This window comes from Rhamphochromis longiceps, linkage group LG18 (genome assembly GCF_057381845.1).
Source record: "Rhamphochromis longiceps isolate RC_006_pf linkage group LG18, R_longiceps_female_GT1.1, whole genome shotgun sequence".
NCBI classification, from domain to species: Eukaryota; Metazoa; Chordata; class Actinopteri; order Cichliformes; family Cichlidae; genus Rhamphochromis; species Rhamphochromis longiceps.
Window position 1 is genome coordinate 10,445,879 of NC_140574.1, and position 21,694 is coordinate 10,467,572.

Here is a 21,694-nt window from a genome sequence, read left to right on the forward strand (position 1 = left end):
GTAAATAAAATGAAGTGCGTCCACAACTAGACAAGACCCTGAACAATAAAACTAAAAGTTAACATAAAAGGATAATAATGACTTCATGAATCAAAACACAGGGTCACACAACGGAGACGTGCTACTAGCAAAATCATGCTAATGTAAAAAGACAGAGAATCAAAATCAGTATTAAAATATTAAAGGACTTCAAACGCTCAGACAGATAAAACCACCACTTTCTGCACCACCACCATCTCTCTGTGTGGCTCTATAAAAAGGACCAATATCCTGACACAGACACCAAACAATATCCTGTGCATAATTTGGGAAAAATCAGCTGCATATCACACAACAGCAGTGTTTGACGCCGTTGGAATGAGAGCACATCACGCATCCCTATCGGTAATAAAAATCCCTGTATTTTCTTTATTTTCTGATGCCTTTCTCGAAGTAGTGCCATATTGCAAAAAATCAGAATGGAAATGAGTATCAGACGAACCAAACTATAAGAACACAGTGTGCCTATTTTTCAGGGGAATGTTTTTTTTCTCCCTACAATTATGAAACAGTACATTTTAATGACACCCGAGGATTATATCTGTTATTGGCTTATTTGGAATAAATGTAAGAACAGGATATTCAGTACAAGAAGCAACTGCAAAATGCCACAGCAGCAGAAGTGACAGTCAAACATGTCAGACAACCACTAACCACACTTTTTGACTGACAGGTAGACTGTGAGAGGACAAGTGTCGGCCTCTGACAGGAATAAGCACCGAGCAAAAAGCATATCCAAAAAATAATTATCTGACAACACGGCTGTATAGATTATCATTTTATAAAGCCTGGGAGTGAAGTAGTTTATCTAGAAAATGCTAAAAATGTACTTGCAGTTACTTGACTACACCGCAGCTTTCAGGCTGAGAAAATATGTATTATGTAACATGTTTTTCCTGCAGAGGGTATAATTAAATAAACAGAAAAGGGACGACTAACGTTAAATTTTTATATTGAAAAGTACTTAAAAAAAAGGGGGGCTTTATTGGAGATTTCATAATGGTGAAACGTCTGTCTGAGCTTGTTTCAGAGATGGAAACAAACTCACTGACAGGCTGTGCAGACATGGTAAATTATGTACTGAAAAACACGCTGACTGGGACAGAGAGACAACCTCAGGCATTATTCATGTAGGCACTGGAGAGTCTGCACTCAAACAATACTGATAGTATCGAGGGATGTTTTATTATGTGTGATTGTGGACCCCACCCAGAGTAGCTCAACACTTTCTAAAGGTATTCAGGGCCAGATGCATTATATTGCCAAACGTAATCACTCACACATCCAAATAATAGAATTCAGGTGTTCTAATCACTTCCATAGCGACAGGTGTATAAAGTCAAGGCCCTAGGCAGGCACACTGCTTCTACAAATATTTGTGAAAGAAATCGCTCTCAGGAGTTCAGTGAATTCCAGCGTTTTCTTCCATATATGATGCGGGGTTGTTATTCAGGAGTTGGGCTCAGCCCCTTAGTTCCATTGGAAGGAACTCTTAATTCTTCCACATACCAACACATTATGGACATTTTAATGCTCCTAACTTTGTGGCAACTGTTTGAGGATGCCTCTTTCCTGTTCCAACATTGATTGTGCACAAACAAGGTCCACATTGACATAGATGAGTGAGTTTGGTGTGGAAGAACTTGACTGGCCTGCACAGAATCCTTACCCCAACTGCACAAAACACCTTTGGGATGAATTAGAGTGGCCAGGCCTTCTCGTCCATCATCAGTGTCTGACCTCGCAAATGTGCTTCTGGAACAACAGTCAAAAATTTCCATGAATACACTTCTAAACCTTTTGGAAAGCCTTGCCAGAGGAGTTGAAGCTGTTAAGGGTGACCCAACATCATATTAAACTTTATGGATTAAGAACTCAAGTTCAATCGTGTGTGAAGGTAGACGAGCAAATACTTTTGGCACCATAGTGTACTTTGTACTATATTTTTCTAGCATTGTTTTTAAAGGGGCTCTTTTCAGATTCTATTTTCTAGACTCTCAGAAATGTAGCCCAAAAGAGTGACAGATGATCTAAGCCCATATTTTATTTACAGGTCCTCAAGGCAGATAATACAGTACGAGGCACATAATATTCTTTAAAACAAATCGAGTGGTTGCACAGATATTAAAGTGGCAAATCCAAATAAAACTTTATTAGAAATAGTACGTTTCTTTCAATAATATATACAGCATTTGTGATGCTGTTCTTTTTCCCAGTAAGAAACTCTGAAATACTCATATTCATGCATGTGCTAGAAGCAGTGCAGAACGTTTTAATTCAGTTGATGTGCCCTCACGGCCCAGCAAGAGGACTGTTTCAGCTGAGAGCAGAGGATGTGTTCTGGGTGCCATTATAACAGATACACTCTGCAGCCCATTTTTAAGTACGCCTTGCTAGTACTGAGTTGGACCCCCTTTTTCTGCCTGCACAACTTTGTGTGCAATCCTTTGTGTCATATATTCAACAAGGTGCTGGAAACACTCAACATTGGAAGTGTTAATCCTTATTCAGCCAAGTAGGGAAAAGATCTAAAGGATAACACGATGGTTTAGGTAATGAAACTGCTGAAGTTAGCTCAGACAGATCTATAGGAGAGAAGTAGTCCAAATATAAATCAGGTCTCACAGCTGCTTCTTAAGCTGCTGTAGTTGCTTATACATCTGTGACAGCTGTGGGAAGGATGTGATGGTATCTTCTCTTTCGAGCGAGGCACTCATGTAGATTATCCACAGAGGATTGAGGAAGTGATTAAGCTCCACTCGATGCATGTTTTGAGTCATGTAAAAATACTCCTCTTTAATTAATAATTTCAGCCTGGCGTGGTTTATGTTTCTTCTGTGTGTGTACACAAATTGTCATTTCAAATGGGGAACAAGATCTGTCCTTGTCTAAATACAGAAAAGGTGATTCTGTGCAATAACTGTTCAGGGTTTTATTTTTTTTAAACATTTCCTACAGCTAACAGAAAAATACATGTTACACAAACAGAAGTACAACTATTCTAATGTGAGGAAATGCACCCATCATCATTCATAATTATTTCCAAATTCCAGAGAGTACGTTTATGGTATCAGAAAGTATTCTGCAGCCTGCTTAAGCCCTTAATTAGACCTATTGATGATGTTTTTCACTGATTCCTTTTGATTGTTAAAAACAACAGCCTTAACTGGTGATTTAGTTCATTTAACCTTTTACAGAGGAGATATAAAACATGTACAGACTGAAAACAGGTCAGAAATGAAAGACTAATGAATACTTTTTGCATCCTGTGGCTTTGCTTGCTTCTTTTAAATTAATATTTAATGGCAATTATGAGCTAAAAATCTTTGATTTCTCCCTTTTAAACAACTTCGTGGCCCACCTGCAGTACCTCCAGAGCTGGAAACCACACTTTCCCAATCATTGTGTAGGATGAAAGTTTTTAGTCAGTTAATACTTAGCCTAACTCTTTTGCCAAAAGCACATAGCCTGGCGGCGATTACGCCATATGTCAGTAAAATGCTGACAAATTGAAAAGTTGTCTTAAACAGGAAAGCGAGCGGCGTTCACCACAAAGAGCAAGATATGCAAAAAAGAGAGCGAGAGACAGAAAACGTCAAAAGGTTAAAAAAAGGCCACATGAGAAGTCTTCAGTGGTTTTTTTGTTTTGTTTTTTCCCCCCGTGGATTTCACAGAAGCTCCTGGTCTTTCATGACTACTGTCTTCTCTGAAACAGAGTTTAAGCTAACAGACAAACAACAACACATGAGACTTAAATCACATTACAAAAGTAGCAGGTAGAAGTGACAAATAGCTTTAACATACAGGCTTAATTTCCAGCATCCACATCCCTCATTACAGCTGCAGAGATTATGAGCCGTGATGCATTTTTCTGCTGGTCATAATTAATGATCAGTAATAAGCTGGTGGTTGTCAGAAAACCTTTTAATTGAACTGCGCTGCAAGTCTGTGACATTTCACATTAAAATGCACACACACACACACACACACACAGCTGTAAGCATGTGTGTTCAACGTGTGCTTTTGATCAGAGTGAGTCACAAATATTGACTGGAATGTATTGCTGAAGCGTGTCCTTTCACTCCGCCTGGTAAACTGGTTGCAGTTTGTCAAAACACACAGTGGAGGATTTTCAACCTTAATCTGTCCATGGAGGAATTACTGAGCTCTGGTGTTTACGTTTATGTCACCACAGCCTTCAAACACAGCCTGTTAATTAATCATCTGAAGAATACGGTCTGCATGTTTCTATTTTTTTCTCAACTGAAAGAAATCCCATGAAAGGTTGTGCATCCAAATCCAGTTAGATCTTATCCATCTGTGCTGTAGAGCCCCACTATTGTCACAAACTGTTAAAAACAAATGCAATTAGTGACTGAATTACACCGTAGCCATTTTCAGACATGCACTTTAACCTGCCAGCTCCCTAGTGTAAAGCCCATCTGATGTCTGATTGCACAAATTTTGAGAAAAGCACACGTAATAGTCCTGTGAACACCCAGCTTGCAAGTGGTTGTCCTGTGTCCTGCACACTCTACCCAGACATAGACCCCTCAGAAACTCACTGATGAGTTCACATGTGATAAACTTCAAACAATGTCCCAACCTTTGTCATGGATCATCATGAACATAAAGTCCGGAGGCTCATATATAGAGTCCGGACATTTTATACAGTAAGCAGAAAACCATTGTATCAAACTACATAATTACATTTCAGAAAAGATAATTCTGTGAAACTGCAGTCACACAGAAAGAAAACCAGCCCTTAAAGATTTCCACAACTGATTAAAGCTTAACTTAAAAACAAGCCTTCACGGTTACAAGACGTAGTTCTGAAGTTCTATTATGTGAAGACATTTTTGCTGTTAAGAAGAATTCATTGCAAATATACTACTGATTTTACCAAAATCTGCCCTCCTACTGATCCAAAATGAACATAATTGCCTAAAGTAAGAGAATATTATTGACGTGAATTTAATTATCACCAAGCTCTCAGAGAAAGTTTTGACCTACAGAAAATCTCTGCTTATGCCAATAACTGACTCTTTTCAGGAGTCGCCAATATTTTCTGGTTTCCCTGTAATTGCCACCACAAAAAGTAAAGTGCTTTTCTTGTTCGAGCAGCTCTAGTAATGAGAACAGCAGGAAATGACACAGTGTGAGAAAGGAGCTGTACCCGGAGGTAGCAGAAAGTAAACAAGAGCTTTGAGACTGTATTGATTTCTGACGTGGGAGGGGAAAAAACAAAAAAAACATCTGTCTCTGACTAACTGTTTCAGGTCTAGGATCAATGGAGATGAATGGGATTTTGCTTGAATTTTCACTCTTTTCTGCTAAATAAATAGCCCTTAGAAAACTTTCTATTGATGACTGTTGAATATCTGGCAAGTAGGGACACATTTTTGGAAAGAAATTATAACAATAGTTTTTCCAGAGGATAAAAGGCCAGTCTATGCTTATCTATATTCTATGAAAAGTAACCGGCAATTTTTGCTGATTGCAATGGACTTCCTTGTGCTATTTTTATCCTTTTCTGCCCCCTGAAAAAGAACAAAAACAACAGAAAAGCACAAACTCCAAAGAATCAGAAACACTGAGGCTTTTCAGCCAAGATTAAAATGCCATATAAAGACACCCACGCACAGATTTACTTTAACTTTCTGTCTACTCGGTGGAGAAACCCAATGGCTTTCAAGCAAAGCTCTGCTGTCTAAGCTTCTTACTGCACATTAAGGTCATGTCCCATGTGTTCTCCAACATGAGCACTGTGAAATGCTTTTTTAATGCCATGTGAGAGACTTATGAGAGAGAGAGAGAGAAATGGTGATTTAAAGCTGGATGAATAATCCCACACTGGGATTACTGAAGTGCACCTCTCCAGGTTTACAACCGAAAACATTACAAAAAGCCGTTGTAACACAAAATCACCCACACTGGAGTTTTATCTCAAAGTGAGATAAAACGCTGTCGTATGTGGTGCAATGGTGAGTGACGACACAGGGAGTGTTTGCCTTGGTAAAGTGTTACTGTACTGTATTTTTCTGTGAAATACCAAAGTCTAATATCAGGCCTCACCATCTTATTCCAGCAATCTATTTGAGGAGTTATTTTCAAGCTCCTTTCCATGGTCATGTAAAAAAGAAAGTTTTCATAGAACCCTATGCAGTGCTGTGAAAAAATGAAGTACATCCTCGCAGCTTCTATAGGATTTAAGAGAGCAAGTATCAGCCAGGTGCTGCTAATCAAATGCACTTGATTAACTGATCATTAGCAAGTATAAGTACCTCTATAAAAGCCTCGTGTTCTGCTGTGAAGCAGCGAGATGCTTTTTAGCCAGAGCGTTGGCCTGACTCAAACGTTCACAAAAGCTTTGCACATACTTTGTCACACTTGTTTTGGAGCTCTTCAGGAATCAAAAATTCCTCTTTCATAGCTTTAAGTGGCCCACGAGGCATGTGGCCAAATACTAGTTCAGCTGGACTAAAACCGAGTGACTCCTGAACAACTTCACGAGCATCCCCTCATCCCCACTCCTTTCAGCCTCTAGGCAGTACTTGCGTAGCATTGCCTTTAGGGTCTGATGCCATCGTTCCAATGCACCTTGGGACTCTGGATGGTAAGCAGAGGACACAACATGTTTGATATTCAGGGATTTAGCTACCCTTTTTAAACACCTTTGACTGGAAGTTTGAACCTTGATCAGTTTGTATGACCATCAGCAGGCCAAACACAGACAAGAACTTTTTTAGCGCTGTAACAACCGACCTTGCTGTAATTTTATGTAATGAAATGGCCTCAGGGAAACGTGTAGCAGCACACATGACGGTGAGCAGATATTCATTTCCTGACTTTGTTCTAGGTAGTGGTCCAACACAGTCCACTATGACATGGACAAATGGCTAATCCGCTACAGGAATAGGACACAGTGGGGCATCACCAGATTTGGTTTACCAGCAATCTAGCACACATGACAACTGCGACAAAACTTTGAAACATCACGTTTCATACTAGGCCAAAAGAAATGCTTTAACAAAAGCTGGTATGTTTTTGCGATACCCAAATGTCTAGACTTTCATGGGCAAGAGACAGGACCTTATGTCTATTTATGGTTGGCTATCTGTTTAACTTTACTCCAGTCTGCACTTTCCGCACCTGAGGAGACCACTGACGCATTAAGATGTCCTGTTCTACAAAACAGGCTTGTTGTTCTTTACTGGCTTGATCAGCACTTACCACACAATTGAAACAATTTCATGTTTCGTCAGCTTGTTGGGCTGAGGACAAGTGTTTGCTGGTCAGTTGAAGTGGTGCGTTCTTCAAGGATGGATCGGGCAGAACATTGTTTTCTTCAGTTTGCACATTACCCTCCTTGGAAAATGAGGACATCAGCACAGAATCGGAGAGTGAAATGTCAGCATCTTTACCTGATTATGCACAGGTAACCATACAGGCCGGATACAGCCCAGAGTTCACAGAAGAGTCCGGGGTCGTCTGATTTAGATGATTGTCTAAAACCGGATTTGGAAGCAAGAAACCTCCAGCAATATCATTCCCCATTAACATGGCCACACCATCTACTGGTAAGGCTGTGCAAACAGAAAGAGGGAAAAACCCTGTAGCGAGTTCTGATTTTACGTAAACCCGGTGAACTGGGAGCAGAACAGAATTAAAACCACAGGTGCTTTCAGCTGAGAAAGGTAAGACCCCAGAGAAGATGACAGTCTGGGAGCCTCCAGTCTCCCTCAAAATGCGTATTGGTTTCAGATCAGAGGGATTAGCTGTTAGTGGTACCAAGCCATCAGAAATGAAAGGTTCAAAACAAGGGTCAGGCATCTTACCACCACAACCAAGGACTTCACTGCGGGGCACTGCTTGCACAAAACCAACACCTTTAGTCTGTTGGGAATTTAACTACGTTTCCCGTTTTAGGGCTAAACAGTCAGCGCTGACATGTCCAGGTTTGTGACTATAAAAACACTGATGATTTTCCTTCGAACCAGACGCTTTAGCCGTGTGGGGCTGTTGCACAGAGCTAACACGTGGCGTCTCACTGACAATGAATGATGATTTATGGGCAAGCACATACTCATCAGCAACAACAACAGCAGATGTAAGAGTGGTCATTTTCTGTTCATTTAAATACAAAACTACACGCTCAGGCATGCACTTTTTAATGCACAGTTTAGATAAGGTCTTGCAAACAAGGCTCACAGACGGGGCAGGATGCACACTCAGTGCAAAGCAGCAGCCCCTGAATGAATGTTCTTCAGCCTTTTAAAGACACAGGTGTGACCAGTCAGTCACTGGTCTGGCATCCCTCAGGTGGTCCAATAGACTTTCCCTGGAGGTATCCACGGGTTACCAGCCAGCCAATCGTCTGTGGGGGTTGCCACACCCTAATCTGCTTGAAGGAAGGCTGGCTCTCTTCTTCCAAGGCCAGGGGCCATAACACTTCCATACAACAAGACTCGGGGAGAGTGACCCCCTGCTGGCCATTGATTGCACTTTTCAGCTCTATTTTATATTTATAGAAGCTGAATTCGAGGAAAATCCACTGGTTATTGAAACAGGGATTCATTTTTTCATTTTGATATAACACTGCAAAAACTCACATAAACATGCAGAAAGAAAATTAACTCAGCTGAAAAACTGCTTCTTATTCATTGTGTTAAACTACCAGAAGTGGAGGAGCGCTTGTTTTCATGTTGATGCGGCTGCTGCTCGTGATTTGTTGCATCTGTGGGCAGCTCAGGGTTTCAGTCCAGGTTGCATGAATACCTAGTGGAGCATATCTTGCTGCTGTCAATGTCGTGTCATCTGAAGACATAAACTACAGCTACCATCTCCCGTCCTACCCTCTTCCTTCCTGTAAGTTTTTCTCAAGAAGCCTTAAGATCACCAAATCAGGAAAAAGTTAAAGAAAACAAACAACGTCGGTCTTAGTGAGAATAATTTTAAAATCATTAACAACTGCAGAGCTGTTAGCACACTTAGCTATTTCCTCCTCTTATGGCAAAAAAGCCTTTAAAACATTAACACAGGTTAACTGCCTAGATCAGCCTATTTGATGAATGTTTTTCATCTATCCCAACTAATGAACATTAAGTGAAATGATGACAGATATCGCACAATAACAGAAGGGTAAATGTCTTTGAAGAAGTATTAAATTCACATGTACAAGCCACTTACACCATCCTCAGCTGACCCATTACCTGTAATGTGGAGGATATATGATAGTATCAATTGCTGGAATAAATTTTCACTTTATCGATGTTATAACAGTTGATTAGGTATTATGGTTGTTTTATAGGCTTCAGTTTGTGACGCTATTGGATTGGGTGATTAGTAACAGTCATAATGGCAGCTTTTAAATTGGACAATATTGTCCTATTACAGATATATAGGTTCAATTTATGAAATTGCTTTGCTTGTTTTTTGTTTTTATAGAGCATAACAAAATGCTTCATGTAATTCATGAATAGTGTCAAAAAAGGTTTGTTTGCACAGGATCTCTGGCTCTGTTGTTTACAGTAGTCTCAGTACTGTTTGCAGTACATGTAGCAGAGTAGCATCATCTGTGATGCAGAGTTAAGCAGTGCATTGAATACCATACCATACCACCTTTATTTATAAAGCACTTTAACATAAAACCAGAGTTCACAAAGTGCTGTACATGCTAAAAGCATAAGTAAAGAAAATTAAAATGAGATAAGATAAAATAAATAACTAAAAAAAAACTAAAATAAATTGAAACATGTCAAAACAAATTGAGTCAACCCCTCTAATCAATGCCAAAGGCTTCAGCGAATAAATATGTTTTAAGAAGACTTTTAAATTCAGAGAGAGAAGAGGCCTGCCTAACATGCAAGGGTAGATCATTCCACAACTTTGGAGCAACTACACCAAAAGCACGATCACCTTTAGATTTATACTTAGTTTTTGGTACCTTAAGGAGCTGCTGATTGGCGGACCTAAGGGAACGGGGAGGTGTATATGGTTGTAGTAGCTCCGAGAGGTAGGGGGGGGCCAGGCCATTAAGAGATTTAAAAGCAAATAAGAGAATTTTAAAAACAATCCTAAAATGTACAGGTAGCCAGTGGAGTGAAATTAAAATTGGGGTAATGTGCTCAAACTTTTTTGTTCCAGTTAAAAGACGTGCTGCAGCATTTTGCACAACCTGCAGGCGCCTAATGGACGCATCACTAACCCCAAAATAAAGTGCGTTACAATAATCCAGCCTAGAAGTAACAAAGGCATGGATTACTGTCTCAAAATGCTGTTTCGATAAGATAGGCTTTATTTTGGCTAATTCCCTCAAATGAAAAAAGCTAGATCTTACAACAGCTCTGACCTGGCTTTCAAGTTTAAGATTTGCCTCTATTTTAACTCCCAGATTAGTGATGACTGGTTTAACATACTGTGCCAGTGAACCAAGATCTATAATAGTGGCCTCAGAAGCGCCACCAAAAACCATCACTTCTTTTTATGTTAACGAGCAGTCGTTAACAAGAAGAAGTGTACCTAAAAATGTGGCGGGTGAATGAAAATTAAAAAGGAAAACGAGCGTGCTGTCTAGTGGGGTGAGACACTTGAACACAACAATCCATCTAATACAATGATCAAAGTCAAGTTAACTATACTTTAACTTCACCATGTTACAATCCATCACTCTCTCCGCTCTCTCCATCCATGATATGGATAATGTTGTTCCATGAACCAACCTCGAATGATATCACCAGCGCTTATCTGACTATGAATTGGGTAGAGAGAGAAAAAAACCCAATAATACACTGAAATAATCATAGAAAAATGTGCCTGAGGCCAATTTACAACATAACTCTTTAGCAGAGACCCAAGTCTGAACTGAGAAAGAGCGGCAATTAATACTATTATCCTGAAGGGACCGAGCTATTAGGGAATAAAATGAGAGTTGTAACCACTATGTTTTTAAAAAGTGAAATTTAAGACCCCACATGATATTTTATGCAGGAACACTTTTTAATGCCTTCATTTCCTTATACCGTTTCTTTTACCTATGACAGCTTTCCTAAAATAGATGAATTGGTGAGTCCAAAATACTCTGAGCAACAATGAAGTTATAGTAAAGTTTTTCACTCTTGTCACTCCCAGGCCCTCTAACAAAGTGAAAATTCCCTCCACACCAAGCATGAATTGATCCAGAAGGCTAGCTGGAGTTTTTGAACACCAAGACATCTCACAGTGGCAAACAATTCTTCCATGATGCCCTTCTAAGTTGGGCCAAGCCTCACAACTAGTAAAAGCCATCAATTACTTCTTCAACAGCCCTGCTAATAAACAAACTAACTAATCACGTAGCCTCAGAACTAATAAGCTTCTACAGCAAGACTGACAGCAAAGCCTAGTAGAATAACCACTATCACTCACTGAAGAGCAATAATCCCCTGCAATCACCTACTGAACAGAGTGAAGATGCAACAAACATTTACCTTTTATGAAGGGATGCGGTGATACTGCATGTCAGAGACGGGCTACTGGGACGTGTTGCACTAATTTAGCTCCAAGCTAATTTGACTTCAAGATTGAAGTGGCTGAAACTAATATGATGAACAGCCAGCAGAACGTCTCCAGTGAAAGAAGCAACAATACAGTCTTATTTCTTCAACAAAGTCTTCCTGAAACAGCTTGATAACAATGCTACAGCCTAAGCTAACACCAGCAGCTCATTGAAGAGGGCGCGTTTGATTTATATTACATTGAATAGTCAAAAGTCTTGACCCACCTCCCTTTCTTTAATATTTGGTTAAAAAAAAGAAAGAAGTAGGTGTAGAAGCATATTAAAACATTTGCAAACATGCATGTAAAGGCATGATATAAGGCAAAATAGAGATTGCACAACTGTAACACGCTTGAGAGTCCATATTTGGTATGACCACCTTTAGTCCTCAGCATAGCCTCTTAGGAACACTTTCCAGCAAGTTTATTTAATAAGTAGTCTTCAGGAATACTTCTCCAGGGTTCTTCAAGAACATCAAAGCTCTTCTTTGGATATTGGCTGACTTTTGTTCCGTTCTCAATGAAGACAATCCCACACTACTTCAATAAAGTTGAGGTCCAGGCTGTGTTGAGGTCTACGATAGTTTTCCTTTGTGTATATCCAGGTATGCTTTCACTGCCCCGGGAGTGAGTTTGAGATCACTGTCATGCTGAAACATTCAGCCGTTGCCAACCAGATGCTTTCCAGATGGTGTTGCATTATTGGATCAAAATGCGATGGTACTTTTCTAAATTCATAATTTCATCAGTTTTATAAGATCGCCCAACACCACTGACATCCCCAAACCATGAAGAGTCATCACGGTGTTTTGCGCATATGGTAAATGGACTAGTATATACAGCACCTTTCTACCTTGTACACAAAGTCTAACCGCTTTCTCGAACAAGCGGCACAATTGGTTCAGGATATTGGCAAGGATACTTCAACGTGCAGGCTGGAGGAGCTGGAGATCAAGTCATGGACCTCCAATTTGGTATACAACCCACTCAGCCGCTGTGGGTATAAAGCAGGGGTGTCCGATTCCAGTCCTCAAGAGCTATTGTCCTGCAGCTTTTAGACGAGTCCTTGTTCCAACACACCAGGCCTTTGCCAAACTTGATGGCATATTGAAGAGGTAATCCAACCATCTGATTCAGCTGTGTTGGAGTAGTGATGCATCTAAAAGCTGCAGTACAGTAACTCTCGAAGACTGGAGTTGGATACCCCTGGTATAGAGAGTAGAGCAGGGGTGGGCAACTCCAGGCCTCGAGGGAAGGTGTCCTGCAGGTTTTAGATCTCACCCTGGGTCAACACACCTGAATCAAATGATTAGTTCATTACCAGGCCTCTAGAGAACTTCAAGACATGTTGAGGAGGTAATTTAACCATTTAAATCAGCTGCGTTGGATCAAGGACACATCTAAAACCTGCAGGACACCGGCCCTTGAGGCCTGGAGTTGCACACCCCTGCTCTAAATTGGTATAGGTGAGAATTGTTGACTGTCTCCCTGTGTTAGCCCTGCAACAGCTGGCAATTCCAAGCTCTATCTAATGCCAGCTGGGATAGTCAAAGATCTTGCATCCAGATGGATGGATGGACAAAGACTAGTCTGAAAATGAGTAAAGGAAAAAAGGAACCAATGTCCAAAGAAACTTTGAAAGCCTGGAAAACCGTTGATCAAGATTATTTTTTTAGAAAATCACCAGAAAGTCTGACTCCTTCGACACAGATTATAAAGAAGTGACTGGCAGCTCAGTACTGCATCACATGAGTCTTGCTTGCTGTCCTAACTCCAAATTCAATACATAGCTTGAACTTATAATATATACTTTTACTGAGACACAGTACTTATAATGTGAGACCCAATAATAAATCAGACCCTGTATATAATATTATTTTATGATTTATATGAAATTGAGTCTTTTAGTTAACTTCCAAGTGAAGATTTAGGTTTGAAAAGAAATCTGTGGTTTTGCTAACCATCCATGAAATTCCTTTCAATGAATTTGCATTAGTAACATGAAAATTCCATTTTTGTGGTGTTTGGAAAGGTGTTCAGTTACATATCCAACTTTTAAGTGAACGTTTAAAAAGAACTAAATCGATTCTCGGGGATGGAGTCTGAACAATAGACAGCTATCTATTCTAAAAAGAGTGGCCTTGTGTTTTATGCTAACACTTTTAACAGAGGTGATTAAATGGACGTGTATCTGCAGAATCAAATACAAACCATTCCTCCTTCCTAATTATAATTTTTTCGTATATTTTGACAGGTGCTGGTTCGGTTCTGCTGTCATTTTTAGATTGTATTTTTTGATTTCTGTTATTTGGTCAGTGCCCTGCATATTGGCACCAGTGACCCGGGAGTGGCGCCACAGGGACAGTGTGTATTCTTGAATCATATTACTCTTACTGTAATCAGGCCTGCATTCATACATGGCTGATTAACCCACAAAGGGGCTGGTAGGGGGAAAAACAAGCAGCTCCTGATGAAGCCTTTTTATTTTTCCATATTTCCATATTTTTCCAGTGCTTCTTATCATATCTGCACCCAGTTTTTCCCATGTGTCACATCTACCACTGACTCCTCATCCATGTAGCAGTTTCTTTTAATGTGTGCCAAAGAATATTTTAACAAATAATAGCAATATCTCATCATACATGTCAAACATGGCTTTAGATTTAGCATCTGAAAAGTAAGATTTGCATTTTTTTCCTCTCCTTTATTGAATTTGGTGGATTTATTTAAACAAAAAGAAAAAAAAACAGAGGCTCTTGGAATGTTTATTTTACAATTTCATAAAGTAAACAATTGATTCATTAATAAAATATGAGCTCTTTCATATCATTTTGGGATGCCCTGGAGATGTGTACTGCACATTATACTTCAATATACTGAGTTATAAAATTGCAGGGAATATATATGGCTGTTTCTGGTTATATATTAATCATTAATAAACGGTAAATCATTCTTTCTGTGTTTGTGTGTGTGCGTGCTATCTGCAGGACACACTGCTGGAGCTCCTGTGTGACGCGGTGGTGTCGTCAGGACGGCAGGGAAAAGGTCTCGTGATCAGCGGCTTCCCCAGAGACCTGAGACAGGCGGAGGAGTACGAAGCGAAGGTCAGAGCACAAAGCTGATGGAGTAGACAGCGGGATGTGGTCAGAAGCATGAATAAAAGAAGGGGGAAAGTCAGCCGTGAGTCGTGGTGTATGCACAAAAAGTTCAGTCTGAGCAAAGTGAAGGAATCACAAGAGTCGCACGTCACTGTGACGAATGCTAGTTAAGTCTGATTCAGTGCTAACATACGAGTACGAAGAGGGTATGAAAACAAGATTTGAAAATAGGAAAGAAGTGATCAGAATGAATGCACATAGAAATGTGGACTGCGGATCATTCAGGATGAAGGCCGGCCTGCAGACGAATGTAGTTAAAGGGGAAGTTCCTGCTTTTAACTTCTAACTGCACCTGTTGTGTGTGTCAGATGGGGGAACCCAGTGCAGTGCTCCTGCTGAACTGCTCAGCCGACACCATGTCCAATCGCCTGCAGTGTCGTGGGAGATCCGGCTTCCAGGCCGCCCCAGACAGAGACAGCGTCCTGCACAGGAGGGTGGAGAGCTTCTGCAGCGACACCCAGGCGGTGGCGGCTCACTACGAACACAAGAGGCTTCTGCACACGGTAAGATTGGGAAGCCAACTCTGTAAGGGTTAGAGGTTCAATTCCATATGGAGGCTTACTTTCCTTAAAGGAACAAATCCAGTTTAAATCCACTTCGTCTAGGCTGGAAATCCATTTACACTTAGATGTCCTTCAAACATCTCCCAGCGCTCTTTTATCTATAAAAGGAAATCGTTTGCCGGGATGTTCTCACTCACAGAAAAGCAGCCGAAGAGTTCCCAATAATCACTTCATTATCTCTCATATGTGAGTCTAACTGTCCTGCATGACTGGAGTTTGCAACTTTACTGTATTATTCAATACAACCAGCTCAGATTTGACATGCTGGATAAATAATAATCACGAGGATTGTTTTTAAAATACAAGCGTGCCAGCCTCTATGATCTTAGAGGAGGAAAACAAAGGAAAACATAGTTCACTAGAGAGAAGCCTGTCTTAGATCAAAAGACTGCATTAGACAGAAGTAACAGTGGTTTGTATTATTATGCATTATAATTCAAAATTATTTATATGTGAATAGCATATTAATGTGCTTGGTTTTAACGGTGCCATCCCAGAGTATTGAATTTTATACTGAAATTTATTGGGTGCTGTATTAATGACGCTGGAAACAGAACCAAACAATTAGATGCGGACTACATTATCTAAACAGGCTTTCCAACCTTCATGTTTACTGAAGGCTTTTGCGTCTTATAATATAATTTATTCTGTGTTTTGTGCACTAATTCGTTCATGTTTACTTTAATTTAGTTATTTTTAAATTGTGGTTAAAAAACATTAAATAAAAGCAAGGGTTGTGTGAATAGTTTGCCCTCTCTCATCTGAAGTGTTTGACTTTGTCTTTACAAAGATATCCATTTTATGTGTGCACTGAGGCAGTTATGTTTTAATTATTCTGCCAGTTCCTAGGGGTAGGTATCAGGGGTGGTGGTGCCATTTTTGGAACATGTTCATTTGCCTTCCTGAGTAAAAACATAAAAGATCCAAAGGGATAAATAAGAAAACGCCAGGGCAATTCTAAATCACCATTTTTGTTTGTTTGTTTTTATTCCAAAAATTTCCATCACAAAGGTAAACAGGGCTTAATTTATGTGTTTTGCTTCAAAGTTTCCTGGAGAAGGAGCCCTAGACCCCCTGCACAAATCTGCATCCATCTTTCAGTTGGTGCTGATTTTGTTTTACTTAATAGATGTGAGACAAGATCCACAAAGTCATCCTTCTGTGCCAAGAAATCTAAGACTCAGCTGAAACCAGCATAAAACTGCAGCAGTATAATCTCAATCCGTCCATTGCAGTGTCCCAAGGTAGAACTGCAGGAAACAGAGACGGTAACAAAGACCAGAACTAAAAACAGAACAGAAAGAAAAACCAGAACGAGGCTCGGGGGGCAGCCATCTGCTGCAGCCGGTTGAGAGTGAAAGAATAGAGTAAAGGAAGGAGAAAAGAGACAGAGAGCACAGGGAGACAGCACAAAACACAAACTAGACGTGCTGCTGTGGTAAACACAGAGGGAGTGAAAACAGCATTAAACCTGCATTCTTTCTAATGGCCAACAGATGGGAAACAAATCTATGAGATCAACAAGCTTACTTCTGTCTCAATCTGCAACCTCAGAAGACAGCGTAACATAGAAAAATACATATTAAATAAAAAGAGAAAAAGAAATAATAGTGAAAGCTGGGAAAACAGAAACAAAGCACAATATAATTTACAATAAGTAAATTTAAAGGTTTTTTAAAAAGTGACCTAAAACTAGAAGCTAACTCTGTTGCAGCTAAGTCTTATAATCCTGTGTGGAAAATGTGTGTTTGCAGCCTGCATGCTTTAAATAGTAAATAAATAATATTCACGTTTCTACTCAAATGTCTCAAAATACCAACAGCTGAAAGGGTCATCGAGTGGAAGAACAAATAGGCGAGCCTCTGTTTTAAGAGTGAATTGTATTCAGATTATGTCCGACCGCTTACTGCTTCCTAATAAAAATGCAGAAATGTTTTAACTACAAATAGCTGAAGATGGTGTAAGTTTCAAAACAATATTGTGTGAAGGTTGTTCAGTGTGAGTCCTTAAAATTCTCATTTACATATTCCTGGCAAATACATCTGTGTTAGCAGACATCAGTGTTTCCATTTGGATGCTTTACAGTGGGAAGTAATGATTAGCTCTGTTTAGTGTGACCTAACCAAATCCTTTTAATCAACTTTCCCTTCCGCTCCGACATCGTGTTGATGTCCGTCTTCCAGCTCTTCTTCCCATTCCTCCTGCTGCTCCGTTCTGATTTAGCTTCAGTTAATTGGCATTGGCAGTTTATTCCATTTTTGGAAAAGCCTTGCATTTGCTTTGCTCACAGAAAGCTTTGACACTTGATTTGTTCGCCAAGATTTGAATTAGCCAATGACAAGTTGGACAAAACCCAGCTGGTGAAAGATAATCACTGATGACACCTGGATACACAGAAACAGGGGAGCTGATGGACCTTTTTCACAGCAGGCAGTCTGGTTTGTCACAGCAGGTAAAAGGTAGCTGCTCTCCATTTAGGTGAGCTGTGTCCAGGGTCACGTGATTTCACGGCTGTGCTGGTAAAGGTTCATTAGTCTTAGTCTTAGGTATCCAAATTCATTTCAAATAAACAGTATAAACGATGCATATATTTACCATACGGTCACCCATTGGTTTGTGAGTATTTTCATTTTCAGCATCATTCATTTTCTAATGACTTAGTCGCAGGTCGTTAATCAGTGACGCCCTCGATCGCCCTATTTTAAGGATTAAAAATAATCCTTAAAAAATTGTTTAAGGTGTGCCAAAAATTGATTTTTCTTTTATTTGCCAAATATGATTACCAGTATTTAGACTGTTGTAAATGGCATGTTTGCCTATAATGTCTTCAAAATCTCTGTTATGAATGATATCAAGTCAGCTTATGTGGGAAACAGCATTCCTGTCAGAGGGATAGAAGCTGAAATCAGTTTTTGCCAGTTTATTTTTATAAATGCTTTATTCATCCAGGTAAAAAGTCTCATTGACATTAAAAATGTGTTTTTAAAGAGATATCTAGTCAAGAGTACAGCAGAAATTACAAAAAGAAATACGACATAACAGTTCTATAACGATGTTTTAAGGACTGGATTAATTATATAATGTGGAACACAGAGTGGATGCAATAAGAAGATCTTCATAAGTCCTGTTGACTACAGCCTATTTGTGGACATAAGCAAAGATATTACACATTAAAAACACACAGAAGCGATCGGCTTTTGGCAGACGATCACTTGTTGGCTTCACTTTTCACACCCAGAAGCCAGATCCATCTTTTATACAGACCATGGTTTATCCTCAGGCTTGTAGAGCGATTTATCCATGTAGACCAGTGGTGTCAAGCATGCAGGCCGAGAGGGCCAAAATCGGGCTGTCAAAGAGTCCCAGTGGAGCCACTGAATGGCTCAAAAATGTCTTTAACGACTGTATTTTCTTAATAATCCCTCCTACACAATAAAAATGTCTATAAGTTGTTTCTATGTGTAGACAAATTGACTGATAGTGATGGAAAATACTTGTTGTTTCTTTGGGTTCCTTTCTGCTGTAATCTGCAAGTCCACATGTAGAGCAGGACAGTCGACTCGATGAATGTGGGAAAAACTGGTGATGTTGTGTTATTTTACTAAAGACATCTCAGGCTGTTCATGATCTTTTTCTCCCAACATTAACTGAATGAGAAAAAAACATTTATCAAGAAATAATAACTATAATCTGTTTTCTGGTCATTTTTTGAGTGTGCGGTAAATCTGGTAAACGTTTTTTTATAAGTGATGCTTATTTTTTGGATTGTTTTTCTGCTCTGGCCTTTTTTTAGATCAAATTGAGCCATGAGCTAAAGTAAGTTTGACACCCTGTGTCTGGATTGTTTTAGGTGTGAGCGGCTCGTTTTTGAAGGCATAGACCATGGACACGTCCATCTTCTCTTAGATATGATAAAAGCATATGTCACTCACCTTGCTCTGCTCAAAGCAATGTCTCCCAGTTACTCAAAAAAAGGTACAAACTTATTTGCAAGTAGTTTCATGTAGGAAATATTGTGTTTGTACCAAACTACGCCCGCCAACCAAAGGAAGTGTGCAGCTACTGTTTACATCCTGTCACAATGTCACGAGCTTCTTTTCTCTGATAGATGGAAAGTTTTTTAGTGGAGAAAACGACTAAAAAGTCACGTAGACTGGAGGCAATTGTGCATTACCAGAGGAGCTCCAATTCTCTGCTGCAGAGCTGTAGAGATGTCTGCCTTCTCCTGAGTATAACTGAAATAAATTGCACTCGTCTCACGGTGCTCGGAGCGCAGTTCCACGTAGGAACTGTTTTCTTTCTACCAGCCGAGAGAAGGACATTGCAGCTCAGCCGAGGGGGAAACCATTAATGTTCACATCCTGTCATCCTGTCAAAAACCTGTCATCTTTGGGTAGACACACACTTTGACACATTCTACCAAACTACACCCGCTGTGATATGTTTGGCGGGTGTAGTTTGGTAGAAAGAAAATAGCTTGAACGTGAAACTTCTAATGACGACACTGACGCTGAGTTTTTTAGTTTTTTGCTCGTTTTGTGGTGCCCTCAGTGCTTTTTATTTCCTTTATTTTCAAGAGAAGTCAGACATTTCCAAAAAATGACTATACACTTTTCACCTGAGATGGACAAGATGCTGAAATGTGTTGTGTTTAAGGTCAGTGATGCAGGGAAGGACCAACTTTCTGTGAAGTTTTACTCGCCTCTCTGTTTCCACTGACATGAGAGCGATTAGAAAATCACACGCATTCCTTTCAGGGTTGATCTGCCCCTTTAATAAATTTACTGTTTGAACTTTTAAATGCCACATCAGGTGTGTGTGTGTGTGCGTGTGGGTGGGTGCTTAAATGCCACATCAGGTAATGAGGTCATCAGTCTGCTGTGAGGCTGCCGTCCTCAACTGCATGTGGGCTTGCTGGTGGTTTGAGAAAAGGCCTCGTTTTCAGCCGGTTTGTCTCCGTCTGCAGATTGATGCCGAGAGGTCGCCGGACCAAGTGTTCGCCCAGATCTGCCGCTCGATGGAGTCTGGCTTCTGATACCTACACCTTCACACCCCAAACTCTGCAGTCGAGGAGGGTCCATCTAAGAAGACCTTCTCTCTTTCTCTCTGCCGTCACCCCAAGGAGACTCACTCGCATAACCTCACACCTGCGCCAGACTCATTGAACTCCAGTGGTATGCATGTCTTACCTGCAATCAGTGAAACTTCTCTCTCTCTGCTTTTTGACACTGACAAAGCGCCTGGTTGTCACATTCTGCTTCACAAAAATGCATCCCCCCAACCCCATCCCCTCTTCTGTCTCTCTCTGTAAAATCAACCTCAATATATGCTGCCAACTGCCACACCAAGGCAGATAACTGTACTGAGAAAAATAGCAGTCCCTGCTGTGACTGAGAGCATGCTGGAAGTGAAATCTCGCCACCTTCCCACCAGAGGAGCTGAGCAAGGTTCCCCCTGCCATACTACAAAGTGGAAATGTCAGTGTGTACTCGTGCTCTCACGCACAGCACCTTGCTTCTTATTGTAACAAGCATGCAAGAGTTAAAAGTTAAGCTTAACTGCCTTTTGTGCATTAAATTTAAAAAGGAAAAAAAAACAGAAGCAAATAAAGAGTATTAAGATTACTGCATTTGTATGTTTCCAAGCTCATCGTACAGGTGCGTGGTTTGGTATTTAACATTCAATAAAGCCAGTGCATTTGCTAAATGGAGCATTTCTGAGTGTCCTTTGGTGTGGTGTGTAGCGTGCAGCATCAGAGCTGAGCTGACAGCGCCATCTGCTGGTGAGAGGATCACAACAAAAAGGCAATTAAGTGATAAGTGTAACAGGTCAAGACAGGTGAAATTCCCCTTTCTGTCAGGATAAAGAAGTTTAACTACACATTTAATCTCTGAGATATCTACACATAAGAAAAAGGAGTGATGAAGAAATGCAGCTGTAAATGAAAGAAAGTTGAATTTAAATTGTAAGAAATGCATGTTAAATTTCAGGAAACGTTTCTGTTCATTCACAGAAAATATCCTGTTACTTTTTACTGAGCATCTGTTAATTACTTTGGTGTAGTACGGATGGCCATGGTGGAGGTCTTTATCAGTAGGAGAAGATGCAAAACTTATTAAAATAAAAGTCCAAAATATATGCACCCTGCCTTATTTTCCAAAGATTTTTACGCCCCTCGGGCCTTATGTTTTACACCCCTGGTTTAAGAGTTTAGCGTTTCAGTTAAAATACACAGAAAGATCATTTGGACATGTAAGAAGTATGACGAGACGGGAGGAAAAAAAGAAGCACTTTCACATCTTCCTGACAAACTTGGGTCAGGAAGAACAAAATATCAGCACTGTTGGTTCCAGCAGGTGGAAAGAGGCAGAAAATTAGCTGTCACACAAAGTGCTTCTC

The 21,694-nt window shown here is 40.1% G+C and overlaps 1 protein-coding gene across 1 annotated transcript in view; it reads left to right on the forward strand.

Annotated features, from left to right (window-relative positions):
* Positions 1-21,087, forward strand: part of ak5 (adenylate kinase 5) — a 104,538-nt gene extending 83,451 nt beyond the window's left edge. Inside the window, exons 12-14 of the mRNA XM_085388152.1 lie at positions 14,562-14,678; positions 15,041-15,235; positions 20,262-21,087. Of these exons, the coding sequence (XP_085244278.1) occupies positions 14,562-14,678; positions 15,041-15,235; positions 20,262-20,330 (381 nt within the window). The 3' untranslated portion in view covers positions 20,331-21,087. The remainder of the gene's footprint in view (positions 1-14,561; positions 14,679-15,040; positions 15,236-20,261) is intronic.
* Positions 21,088-21,694: the final 607 nt, after the last annotated feature.